General features: G+C 32.7%; 1 protein-coding gene across 4 annotated transcripts in view; it reads right to left on the bottom strand.

The window, feature by feature from the left end:
- Positions 1–669: 669 nt before the first annotated feature.
- The window catches only part of LOC145992072 (uncharacterized), a 49,039-nt gene continuing 35,032 nt past the window's right edge, over positions 670–14,676 (bottom strand). For all 4 annotated transcript variants that reach the window (XM_083128257.1, XM_083128260.1, XM_083128258.1 and 1 more), the window contains exons 8-9: positions 13,243–13,324; positions 670–9,984 (exon numbers count right to left, since the gene is read on the bottom strand). In XM_083128257.1, the coding sequence (XP_082984383.1) occupies positions 9,782–9,984; positions 13,243–13,324 (285 nt within the window). In that variant the 3' untranslated portion in view covers positions 670–9,781. The remainder of the gene's footprint in view (positions 9,985–13,242; positions 13,325–14,676) is intronic.

Here is a 14,676-nt window from a genome sequence, read left to right as displayed (position 1 = left end):
CCTGCTGCAAATGTTATCTGGGAAACTGGGCCGACAGCCTTGCAGTAAGCATGAGAAGTGAACTGCTGGTAGCTCATGAGAAACTTAGACAGTTGCCGATGCTGACAGTGTATGTTGTACTTGTGTAAAATGAGAAATATTTTTTTTACTACTTTTTGAAACTGCACCATTCTTTTGTGTATGCCTTGTATAGGACACTAATTAGCATGCAAAACTGATTATTACATAAACCTGAATCATCCTTCTTAATCCCCATTCAAATTTCATTGGAAATTAAGTATATAACAATATTACTGTGGAACACAGCACTAACTAGAATGAAGCATATCTAAAAAATTGTACATACAAGTGACTAGCCTTCATTTCTTCTATCCAATATTTTGGACACATTTCTGGATCCTTCATCAGGGAATCCCAGGAATTAAACAATGATTGAAATCCCTGATGAAGGGCACGGAAATGGGTTCAAAGTATTGGACAGAAGAATTGAAGACTAGCTAATTGTATGCACAAATTTTCCACAATCACTTTAGATATTTTATGCCAGTTATATTAGCAGCAGTAGTTGTGCAAACATTAGACTTTGGAACTTATTACATTCACAGAACCAAGCAAAACCCAATTATGCATAAAAGCAAGGAAGATGAATAAAACCGAAAACACTGACAATAAAACATGTTTATTCTCATTATCTCATTTAAGACAGGAATGCTTTTCTAATCACAACTACAGTCTCATACATTCACAATTAATAAAAATAACTTACAGCATTGTTTACAAAATAGTTCCCCCACATAATGTGATATTTTCCCCCCCATCCATCTTGGTAACTATGTAATCAAATAACTGCCTAAAAAAATATATTCATATAAATTTGTTCTGTGTTGAAACACTTGTTTTCATCACAATGTCAAGAACACTTGAAAAAGAGAGCTCAAAACGCAAAGCAGATGTTGCCATTTTGCTAATTTCAAAAATGTATATGTATTACACAAAAAAGTCGGAGAACTTAAAAAAAAAAAAGCATATTGCAAATTTCTTTAATAACTTAGCTTATGTATTAAATTTCTCTTGGGTAAATCCTACACATCTTGTTTTAATGGTTCAAAACTGGACTAATGTCCAGGTTGTGCTTACATTTTCGCAAAATTTCTCAGTACTGTGGGAGATGTGCTTCAATCTGGTATCACAATGCTGAATTTTTGCCCTGCCTGCCACGGCAGTTGCGGCACTGAAGCGAGATGAAAATAGTACGACTGAGCCAATGCCGATGTTATTGAACAGCAGGGTGGAAAAAAATCATGTTTTTTATTTTAAAAAATAATTTTTGAGGATTTTTTTAAAATTTAAATCGATTTTTTAAAAACATACTTAAAATTGCTTGTATGCTTTTTGATACCATAGATACAGATATGTTTTTTCTTATATAGAAAGGCTTTTTCTGGTAAACAGCCCTGTAAAATATTTGAACAGTTTTATTAAAGCAAATAAAAAAATATTTGCAAATATACATTTTCCTGTTTCTGATACTGTATATATGAACCTACTATGGAAATGTTTGCTGAGTATGTTAATCAAACTATAATAATTTCAGTAACTTTTCTTCCAGTGAAAATAAAACATTCTGGATGTACTCTATAATTTGTAATTTAGAATATTTTTTAAAGTCTTTGTAGCTGAATTTAGATAATTTTTGAATGACAGTTTCTCAAATATCTGCTACCATGATAGTTTACAGTTTAATGATAATGACACTACTTACAGTTTAACACGATTAGTCTTTTGTATATTTTTCTACACAAAATGTTTGCAAATGTTGCCTTAAATTTAAATTTTGATTTCAGTCAATCCACCTTGCTGCCACAACGGTCGTGGCACCGAAGTGAGATGAAAATAGCAGGGATGAGCCAATGCCGATACCAGTGGTATTGAACTGATCCTTTTCCAATGTTTTCGTCTTTCACGGGGTTCGCAAAAATGCCATGTGGCATGGGGTTAGCATGTCACATGGTCAGATTAGTAAGTCTTCTGTAATACATATACACAGTCATTTTGAGCTCTGTTTTGCATTGTATAACAAAGACAATAAAAGAAAAATACTTACAACTACAGCCTGACATCTAAAAAGAATTCTCACACTTATAAGCGATTAATTTTGCACGTTGCTTGCAAGGTAGAACTACTGGCATCCAAACTCAGACTCAACATGCATATACAAATGCACTCTGTGCTTCACACCTTCGTACATCTAGAAGACTAGCAACAAAGCAAAATAACTACTTTAACAGGTGACTTAGCAATCTTTTTTGTACATGTGCAACCACCTACTGTGAAAGCAGCACGATACAGATTCAAACTATGTTCTTCATTTCTTAAACTTCACTATCTTCCATTAAATGCCCGTATGTCCAACACACTACAAAAAGGTCAAGTTTTACAGTTGAACTAAGCAGTGCATGGACAGGATAATGAGTGAATCGTTTGTTTAAACATACAACTTTGATTATAATATTAAAGCATTTGCATCTTTCAATACCTAAAAAATCAAATGCTGGGTGTTTCATTTCATCGAAGAAATGTCAACACTAGAATACTACAAACCACTAAAGTTTAAAAGGATAAAACTGGAGGCGAGATATGCTTTAGACCAGCTACAATGTGAAAATATACATTAACATTTGCTTTAAAGCTTCAGGACAAATTAAACACAATTGCCATTAAATTAAATTAAAGATAAGACACCAACTTAATGAAATAACACAGATGGATAAATTTTCTGTGATGTCTATAAAAAATGATGCAATGAGACAAATGCAACAGTATAAAAATTATGTGACATCGTGAGACTGTAACATAATACTCAATGCCCAAATACTGAAGAAAAAAAGTGTTCCTAGTGTTTCTAAACTTCTGAAAGGAACGAGTATTCGATGGGAAAACAATTCAACAAACTACTGAACAGTTTTTGACCATTTTACTTAATATTTCTTCTCAAGAAACAATCACAATGATTAATAATAAATACTTTTGGCACAAAATACGATCAATAAAGAATGATGTGTCTTAGTATTACACTAAGTATGGGCTGTACTCCTCTGAGGCTTTCCCTTCTGACTAACAGGATCAATCTGACTAGTACTTTTGTATTTAGAAGTTTGACTCTTCAATACTGGCCTTTCGTTTTGGCAGAATTATATTATAAATATCATACATATTTAAAAAAAAAGCATATGTACATTGCAAGCTTGATTAAATATATTAAAACAATAGGTGCAATTGTAACAGTGGAAGAAATTCAAAAAGTGTATGATAACTTGGGAATTTATAAATCTATATATCTTCATAAATGGTCACAATTTGATTGACTAGGGTAATACCTATTCTAAAAAGCAATGAATAACTGTATAACCAATCTACTATTAGAGAAGAAATTGTCATGTCCAAAAAATAGGAAGCAAATTGGTGTTAAGACAGGAAACAATTTTCTTAACATTTGAAATGACAAGAAGTGATAGTCATAAGAAAGAGCAATAGAGAGAGGGCAATCTATGGAGATAATTTTTGAAATATTCTGAGTCTATAAAGTGGAAACCCGGATTTTACATTTTCTCGCATTACACATCCAATCTCGATGGTCAATTTTACATGTCTGAAAAACTTAAAATCGAGGCTCCACTGTACTTAAAATTAATGGAACTTATAAAGAGGGCAAAACCGAGTTAGTTGTAAAAATCAGGAAAACATATGTACAGCATAACTTCAAAATACACACAGACAAACTAGACAAATGAGGTATTACATGATTATCTACATTTAAAATAAATCTATATTACCCAAATGAAGAATGCCAATCATAAGTAGTAAAAAAAGTTAAAAAAAAGACAAAATTCACACAAAATTGCAAAAATACTGTTGACACATTGTTTAGATTGTCAAACTAGAGAATCTATAAGTACGATTGGATTGATTGTTTTGTTGTTTTATGTCCACTTTATGCACAGGAAGGCTAATCGGGACTGGACCTACAGTTTTTTTTAAAGTGGGTATCAAACCACTGTGCCATGTGCCTCCACCAGGTATCGAACCTGGGACCACTTGATTACAAGGCGATGACGTTACCTCTATGCCATTGGGGAGGCTAAGTATGTTTGGAGACCAAAATGAGTATATTTGATACAACAGCAACTTTTACATATTGCAACACTGCTGTTTCAAAATTTGGTGATAAGTTCACAAATGCATTTTACAGATATATTTCATTATATATCAGCCAAAATTTCATATCACTCCATTGCTAATTCAAGATGAAACTGAACTTCCGTTCCATTATACTGTTAAATAATGTTGTCAGATGCCAAAATAAACAAATTGAAAATTCTCAACAAAATAGATATGTAAAGGTAAATAAGAAATTAAGTTGTGAGAATTATGCAAAAACAGTAAGATAAGTGCTTAGTTTTGGTAACACAAAGCATGATGCAATATTTCATACAATGAAACTTAAACTGAATCTGTTATCAAGTATCACATTAAAAGAAAAAGTACTGCAAATTAATGATATCATAATTGAAGCAATATTGTAGCTACAAGGCATGCCAAGATTATATTTACAAGTAAACTGAACCTTCCTCAGAAGAATACAACTCATTATTTTTCAAAACACCTAAGTAGATAATTATTAAAAATATAGTTATCTTCTAAATGCCCTACGGAATAAACAAAATGTCAACACACAAATGAATGCAATACAATACATGAAACAATTATCACTAAAATAAATTCATAAATTGATTCTATTACCATAACTGAATCATTGAATGCAACAGTAGTCTGGTACAAAGGTATGGGTATATCATATTTTAACAGCAAATATATGTACAAGGTTGAATAGACCATGTTAAAAATGCAAACATAAACATTGGTTCCCCATGAACTTCCGGTTTAGGTCAGTCCCCGTTGTTTGCAGTACAGTTCACAAGTATTCATCAGTTGTGTGACGATACCGCAACAGACTGACGATAGTCACGAAAAGTGTTCATTCATGTTTTACCATGAAGGAGTGAACTTCTTGAATCCTTTGGATGAGCAACAGCAGATTATTAAAAAACAACGTTTCTTCTTTAAAAATAACAAAAGTGCTGCGATAAGTGTTCAATGATAGTTCGACTTGCATTGTACATTTTCAAACACGAGGGTAGATGGAAGAACAAATTATAGTCTAATTGCATGTCTATCTTTTCGACAACCTTTCATAATCTCATACGCTTGATCATATGGAAGTAAGCTACAAAACGAAATATAATAATTCGTTGTTCTAATTGCTTCACAATAAAATGGTGATTTAATTACGACTAAAGCACATATATTTGTCTTGTGATGAGAAGGTGTTCATAGATTTCATCAATTAATATTTAAAGGTATGTTGTCGAGTTATTTGTTCAGATATATTCACACATACAAGTTCTATGTATTTATTCTATCTATGTCCTTTGGAAACCTATGAAGTGATACTTGACTCAATAAATGTGTTCCTTATCGAACTGTGCAACCATGTACTGCACAGCTGGCACCCTTTCACCTTGTAAAAGAATCTCCACTTTGCCGTTTCATATTAACGTCCATAGAACCGTCAGCATAACCGGATGTTTGAGAGGAACCAGATGAGTATGCATGCTCCGCAGTAGCTCCACCTTTAACACCGTCTATACTAAGAAATACATGCATTAATAAATCACAGCAAGGATGACATGTACAATCTAACTTAATGTACTCTATCCAAGAACTTTAGTGTTCTGAAAAAAATTAAAGCAGAAACAAAATTAAAGCATTAAGCTGTTAGTGTTGTTACTTTCTCTGGTATCAAATGTCTAAAAGTACGATTTTTTTCCCTTAAGAAACATATTTACTGTTAAATATTTAACAAGAATGCCCTCTTATAATAAGTATGATTATTGTACAAATGGATATAGCAATATTTTAGTGCAAAAATAAAAAAACTTACAGACCAGCACAGAGCTGTTGCATATATGCAAAATTGACATTTCTGAAATGTGTCACACAAAAAAGTAGTATTTGCTAGGTTCAATAGATCTTCACAGAACACATAAAACAGAAAATTTCTGTAATGTTACTTTTGCATATGCACACTGTGTAGTACAGGTAATATATAATGTTCAATACCAATAAATACTGCACTCTATTTCCTGCAGACATACACTGCATATGCAAACTGTTTATACATTACAGACTGATAACATAATTGTAGCAACACGTAACAAAAAAGTAGTTTCGTATTATGATTATATTCTTGAATAAACATACTTCAAAGATAAATGATTGAGTGGAAGAACAAATACAGAATGAATCAATCATTCCTTGTCCATGGTTTGAACCTGGAACCTCTGGCTTCATAGCTTGCCCACGGGGGCTGGCCAGGAATTTCTTGTCATGACAAACAGTAATGATATAGTAAATGAGATAACATGATTCCTTTATTGACCTGAACATAGAAGGCTTAACAACAATCATTGCTATTAAACTACCTTGAGTGAAGGAAATGTTACACTTCTTAAAATAATAGTCCACTCCTGAAGATTGCAGGCAATTTGAAAAATAAATTGTAAATAATTATTTCAGAATATATATAAAATATTATTAGGACTGAGCCGTTACCACTTTGAACCAATACTGCAGTGGCGTATTCTCCCATGTTATCAGTTGTATCGTGGGTAACCCAACTTTCGTCATATGTATATAGAAATTGCCGGAAAATTCGGACTTCCGTTTTTGTTTTATTTGAATTGGTGTTTTATTTCTATTAATTAATATATAATAAATACATACAATAAATAAGAATTGTTGTGGTAAACCAGGTTTATTTTCAGAATACGCCACTGCAGTGTCATTACTTTTACCACCTCCCACTGATACCAATACTTCAATATAGTACCTATTGAAAACACTTCAGAGTATTTTTAAATTTTTAACACGTGGTTCTCCATCAGAACTATACCATATAAATCATCCATAGTTTTGCTATAAAATATCCATAATGTCTCATGAGATAATGTTTCCTTTTCCACACAATGATGTCACAGAAATAATGAAAATTATGCACTTTACATTATTTCCAGGATATTTAGACAATGTAAAGGTATAGCATGGTAGTTTTGTGGACCCTGTGAAACAGATTCCAGAAAGTAACAGGCAGTATCAGTTATTAAAACCACCGATACTGATACACTGATATTGATATCGGCTCAGCCCAAAACCCTGGGTAGGCTGTTCTTGAACATACAGAAAGTTCAGAGTAAAAATTACCTTTTTTTAAAATGAATTCAAGAGCAAAATCAATGCAAGAAAATATTTCATACATTCACGGATTAACACACTGTGTACACACCATAGTTGTGAATCCTTAGCTGAATTGTTAGATTTTTAACTCATGGTCCATAAAAACAGACAATTACAATATGAAAGTGAAACCACAAGTTATCAAGCAGATGGTGGCAGGGGCCACTGAAGTAAATAGAAGCATTAAAAGTAAGTCTCGTAGATAAAGTGAGAATTTCGCTTACGTGCATTTATTATAACACCACATCTTTCAATCCCCAAACGTGAACAAAAGTTAAAAGGTGAAAGCTACATAAAAATGTCTTAACTACACGAAAAATAAGCACAGAAAGGGATGATTTACTTCACACAGGCAAGCATACATGAACAAGAAACTATGAGCAGTAATAGTAAAACAAAATAAACTTTCAAAGCTTGGTCCACTACAGAATATATATTGGACTAAATGATTCATTATGAAAAAACAGTAGGCTCCCTCCTCCTTATGAGCGCTAACTATAAGTTTGATTCAAAATTTATCGTTGTTCTAGTATTAAGTTTGAAAGAAACATGACACAGATATGTATATTATCATGAACACGCAAAGATATTGGAGAGATGAAGGGCAAGAAAACATTTCCTGACGGAAGGTTCCTATCATATCTCTACCTTCGGTACTTACACCATGTGCCATCATGTAGATACTACATTGCAAGCAGTGCTCAAAGGGATGGCACCTTCCCTAGGAATATTGACGCCAAAGCACTTTTCCAGATGTCTTGTTGCCACTATGTTTAACATAGGATCATTCCCTCCTGAGCTGGCATGGAGGCTCAAGAAAGCTCCTCCTCAACACTTGCAGTACTGATTGCAACTATGACACTAACTGAATTTCATGTTACACAAAATTCTTATGAACTTGAAACCCATACTTACGTTATATGTATGTCTACTTATTTCATGCTCTATTCAATTCACATTGGAATTGGTGTTCTCAGGGGTCGTTGGAATTTGCAATTGCATTTTTGTATTTTACATTGATTTTATGCCACATGGCTAATGACGACTGTGGGATTGAATAATAATTAGATAAAGATCAAGTCATGTCTTCAACATAGAAGCTTAAGAAGTGTCATTGTGATTGAACCTCTCCACACATCCAGGAATTAAGTGCCAAAGAAATATATGCAGAGTTAACACAAGCATGTGTTTCACAGTCATAAATAAAAGTTTTTCTGCTGGCAATGACAAAATTCACTTTTGCCACATAATATTAATCCACAATTAAGAGAAATTGCACATTATGCACAATTTCAAGGATAATGAGACTGAGACTGTAAAAATTTCCTTTCAATTTTCCATTCCACACCAAATTCCCAGATGAGGGGCAAAAAATCTCAAGCACCTTTCATCTCTCCACAGATAAGAACTACTGATATCTCTCCAACAATGCATTTTGTATATCATATAAAATCTAACCTACAAACATTATGGCAAATACATACATGTATGAAATGCATAGATCTATGCAACTTTTATCCTCTTTAAAATACTGTTCTGCAATGTAACGGACAATTTCATCTAACCTGATTGTGTAAAGCCACAAACCAAGCTCTAATTTGCTTGGCTTACTCTCTCAGAACTGTTCAACACATTTCCAAAACTGAGAAAAGTATTCAGTGGCAGGTCCAATGTGAAGAGCTTACTTTAAAATGTACAAGGAATAATAGAAAATAATCAATAAATAATAACACGGCTTATACATAAAAACAGTAACTGTTTTTCCAACAGTAAAACATTTTTGAACCAAATATATATGTTTAAATTAAACTAGCAAAACCGAAACATTATTTATGTTGTACATTCTTTACTGTACTAACAGCATCTAATAAATAGCAAGTACGCACTATTTAAGAAATGTTCCATCTGTTGTGGCTCGATCTAGCAACCCATTACAGTACATTTTTTCCAATGAAAAATACTGTTACTAAAAATTATATGAAAATCAAATTATACTGAGCAATTAGATATTACAGGAAATATGTTCGAATTTTTAAAAATAAATACACAAAAAAGTTACAATTTATGTGATAAGAAAAGTGCAGCAAAAATAATTTGAAAGTGAAACAAACCTCATTATTGTTGATGTTAAACAATATTGCAATAACAATAATTAATATTATGATTGTTACAAAAAATACAAATGTCAGAAAAATAAAAATAGAGCTCCTCCGTGTATTCATTTAACAATTTGGTACGTCTAAAAAAACAGTGCACACAAACAATCTGTATTGTTGATTTCTAAGTAGTGAATGGTCACATTTTTTTTTAAAAAAAATACCCTCAATTTTCACTTACTTTTTTTTTTAACACTAACCTTGGTGCATTTTCATAGTTTTCCATCCAGAGGATGCTTCCAAAAATGGACCTTCAGTTAACAATGTGATAACTAATCCCTTCCTTGGGAGCCGTCCCCTATCTGACCTGCCAATATGGCAGAGAGTGTGGCATGCGTTGCTGCCAAGCTGTGGTGGGTGGGTTGGGGACTCCCCTCCTTCATTCTCATCTCCTGGAGCCTCATGTAAGGGGAGGCTTCGGACTGAGACGAAGCCCCTTCTAGCAAGTCCAACGTTTCCGAGGGTGTCGGTGGACCTGGAATGGAGAACATGGCAATATAGTATATCAGAATGGTGATGGAAGCCAGACTTTGAGAAGTAGGTTTGCATCCATTGATGTCAAAGGATTCACATATTGTCACACAGTCAATAATGTACATTTTGAAAATTTGTGCGTTTACTCACTAAATATATTCACAGTATAAAAAGTATAAAAAACTTACGTGAGTGAGTATAATGGTCGTAAAACTCCTTGCAGACGACGTTTTGCTTCTTCAGGTATTTCTTTTCAGTATATAAAATACTTCGTCATATATGTCAAAATAAATCCAGGATTAGGTAAAAAAGGGTATTGGGATATAGAATTTAAAATTACATGAAGTTAAAAATGCCATGTAGGCTAAGAGATAATTCTAAAAGAACGGTGTACCCATACTACCATACAGAATGAATCCTAATCTTGGATTTATTTTTACATATGACGAAGTATTTTATATACTGAAACGTAATACCTGAAGAAGCGAAGCGTAGCTTCGCGAAACGTCATCTGCAAGGAGTTTTACGACCATTATACTCACTCACGTAAGTTTTTTATACTTTTTATACTGTGAATAGTCAATAATTCACGCATTGCCTCCTGACAATGGTTATATTGCAAAATCACAATGACACAAAAGAACAAAATACATTCTTGATTTTTATTTATTTAAACAAATTTTATACTGAGAAGAGCAACACATATAAGTGAATCAGTACTAAAATAATAATAATAAGATACAGATGCATATAAAAAAGAAAAACATGTAACTTATTGTTGGACATTATTTTGTTTGATAAACCTATCCATTAATTTTTGCAATATTGAATTTAGAGCAGAGGAAATACCACATTGAACCAATACCTATCCTCTTACTGATTCTCAACAATATCAATGCTTGAAAATTGTAACAATTAAAAGTTGTTTTAAATATTAATGTTAGTGGGTGAATACTCCACACCAATTATAGGTATCAATTTTCAAGTTTTCCTTTGAAATATCCTAAAATTACATTTTGGAAAACTTCCAAGATAATTTTACTCCGTGAAAGTCATATGTGACATATTTATGAACCCCGTGAACGATAAAAATGCCAGAAAAGTATCCGTAAATATAATATAACCAAGACTTTCTGATAACTGTAAGTAAACATTGGTATCGGCTCAACCTTAATTGAATTTCTAAGTTTCTGGTATTATATGTAGGAAATCTGTATGCTATTTCAGACATGAAATATGTCACAATTGTTATTGGCTAGTAATTTAGCAAAAAATATTGACTCCAAATATTTTCGTTGTTCATTACGTGATGAAGATAGGAGATATTTCGAAATAAATTTGTACTATTAACAAAAAAGAATTAAAGTTAATATTTAGTGGAAGAGAAGAATGCCAGGTGCACACTTTTCAAATGTGCAAAGATATATAAAAATACATTGTAGACAAGGGCGTATCCAGGGGGTCTGCCCCCCCCCCTTCCTTAAATTTTGAAAATACTATGGTTGATTCATAATACTTCCCGATGAGAGACACATGATGTAGCAGGTGTAGAACAATTCTCTCTATGTGCATGGTTTGTTGATTCTGAGAATAATACCCACTAAAGGTTTGTAATTTTCACACTGGGTAGTCAGCTGAAAATCTGATATCAGTTATTGTTGAACAATGTCACACACTTGGTCTTGACATGAAAAAATTCATAGGTCAAGGTTATAATATGAGTGGCAGATTTAATGATGTGCAATCATGCATAAATCAACAATGCCCAAAAGGAATGTGCATACCTTGCCAGTCATATGGTAAATTTAGCCCTATCTTTTGCCATGAGAAACTGTTCTGGTACCGCAAGTAAAGCTTGTTTTTGTCAGAATAATACATGCAGTGGTGAAATACTAAAAAAAATATATTGCATAATTTACCAGGCAGTAAAACACAGTACTTGTCAGTGTGTGACACACGATTTCTAGAAAAACATGATTCACTTCGTGTTTAGTAATTAATAATAATATTTTTTAGGATAGTAATAGACACATTGTCGTAATTAAATACTTGATCAGGAACGGGGGGGGGGGGGGGGGGGGCATGCCACTGGCATTGAGGAATGGGCACCCCTGCAGAGAGTACAAGTTTTTCTTTATTTCAGGTAAAGATCAGCCACTTGTGGGAAGTGACATATTGTCATCCTTTCTCCCAAGCATAGATGATGATGATGAAAAAGTAGAAATCTGAATATATCTTTTTTCTGAATGTATTCACTTTACAAGTCAGTATGGTCCAATCAAAGCTAATTGCCTTTGTATGAAGGCAAAATGTCAAAACTGTTTTTGTGTGTGAAAGTCCTTTCTCAACAACAGTTTCGTAGGGTGACGTTTTTATATAAAAACGATTTATATGCAAATGCACGTTTTTATTGAAGAGGCATATTTCAAAAACTTAATTTCTTATGTATTTTTACAAATACACAAGTAAATTAAACCATATTTATGCTGCAAATTTTGGCAATTTTTCCATAAATGCATATTTTGTCGTCATTTTGCATAAAGGTGGGAAAATTAAATAAAAACCTAAACAGTTTTCGTTATCTTGAAATGTAATAAATGCAAAAGGTATCTGTGTTTTTCAAGTTGGTAGTTCATATGTTATTGTATCAAGAGCACAAATTTATTTTCCAAATTCTAAATAGCTTAAATTTTGGTCTAAACTTAATTTTCCCCATTTGTGACTTGGAAGTAAGGGTAACGATATTTTTACCCTATAACTACATATGTACTAAAGTAAGTTACAGTAGTATTAAAGATGGAAGATTTTTCTAAAGTTTTGGCATATTCATGACTGCAGTGACACATGCAATGCATTTCAGTCTATATATACACACTGCTCCACAGCATGCTGCACGAGTTAAATTATACTTCCATATATACAGTTTATGGTCCAACAAATTAATAATTTTGAGATCCTGTCACATTTATATATATCTTTCCAATCTCTTTGAATAGCACTTGAAGAAGTTTTGTAGTGCACCATGGGAAGCACTGTCTTATACATTGCTTTGCAAAACCACTGAATATGAAGTAAACATTTATGATTAAAATAATACAATTAAATGGCAGTATTTCACATTAAATTATAGGCTATTTATAGAGATATCAGATAAACAGATATGCCTATATTGGCAGATACCACAAGAATACCACTTAATATCTCGCCCCTGACATAAAAAATACACAATATTAAGGAGAGAAGTAAATAGAATACTCACCAGAACCTTCGTCCTTCATTCTAATATCCATGGTCGAGGCAGGAGATGGGAAATTGTCTGGTGATAACAGCCTTCCTTTACCCTGAAAAACAAAAAGAAACGTACGTAGGGACGTGCATATTTCGTTTTTGATGAAATATGAAATAACACACTGTAGGGTTAATTTTTCATAGTTTTTGGAAGGTGCGAGGTGCATTTTCCTACCATGTTTAGTCACGAAATGATGTGAAATAAACTCTCGAAATAAACCGATACAAAATGTATTGTTCATTTACCAATGGGACACCTTCTGAGGTCTGAATTATCCTGTTAGTTATGCAAATCATGGAAAATTGATTAATTCCGCTGTAAATATTTGAGAAGCAAAAATGGACTCCTTTATACAGGAATAAACTTAATATTCTGATAACTATATAAATGTGCTAGTAGAAGTACAATGTTAATTTTACATACTAAGTATAGTTTCTAATCAAATTTAGATTTTTATTCACCATTTCAACACTGAAATACCATTTTATTTACCACTCTTGATACCAAAATACACCAAGCTTTTGTACCAAAATCTTGACCTTTATTCATCATAAATATGTGACTCTAAAAATACAACTCAAATGAACACAATTAGGCATGTGAGAAAATGTAAATAATTGCAACTCACTACTATAAATTTTAAACAATATGTAAGTGGAGCCACAGATTGAAACATGCCATGAAGGCATATGAGGGGATGGGGTGGAGGTAAGGTACCAAACAACCGCAATCTCTGCCATTTGCAGAGGTGATGTGATCAGCACCATGCTCTGGCCACCTTTACTCCCAGCTACCCACCATTTATTAGGGGCTGGGTGAAACCCAGAGCTGCTTCATGCAAGGACATTGCTAGAAAAATTCATCACAAGGTAAACTATCACATACAGTAGGAAAGTAAATTTTAAATACAGTAAAATGGGTTGTGGTATAAAAATCAACAGACTCCAATGACTGAACTTAGGATAGGTCCAGCAAAAAAAAAAGCAAATGATTTAAGTTGCCACATGGATTCTGATAAATATGACATATATATTGTGTTAATTTTTCTTCTATGTACGCATTGCTTGCATTGTAGAATTATTTCTCTTGTAGACTAGGGTTACAACAATGCAACATTGACAACATCCATTGTATAATTCTTTTTTGTTAAAAATTTTTAACCATTGTTATAACTGTATTAATCAAAATAAAAATAAATGTCTGATGAAGGGAGCGTGTGTTCTCCTGAAACGTCACAACAAAGAACTGTGTTTTTCTGCTTGTAATAACCGTAAACTACAAGAGAAATAATCTATATTGTATGTCTTCGTTTCTATTTTACCTGATGAAAACTATTTGATAGTCAAAATATTGTTTAAAAAGAAATATTATGTGCAAAAACTACAAATAGAACATATTATACGT

Source organism: Lepisma saccharinum, chromosome 9 (genome assembly GCF_977018435.1).
Source record: "Lepisma saccharinum chromosome 9, izLepSacc3.1, whole genome shotgun sequence".
In the NCBI taxonomy this organism is placed as follows: domain Eukaryota; kingdom Metazoa; phylum Arthropoda; class Insecta; order Zygentoma; family Lepismatidae; genus Lepisma; species Lepisma saccharinum.
The sequence above is the reverse complement of the archived record's forward strand: the minus strand, read 5'-3'. Positions and strand labels throughout refer to the sequence as shown.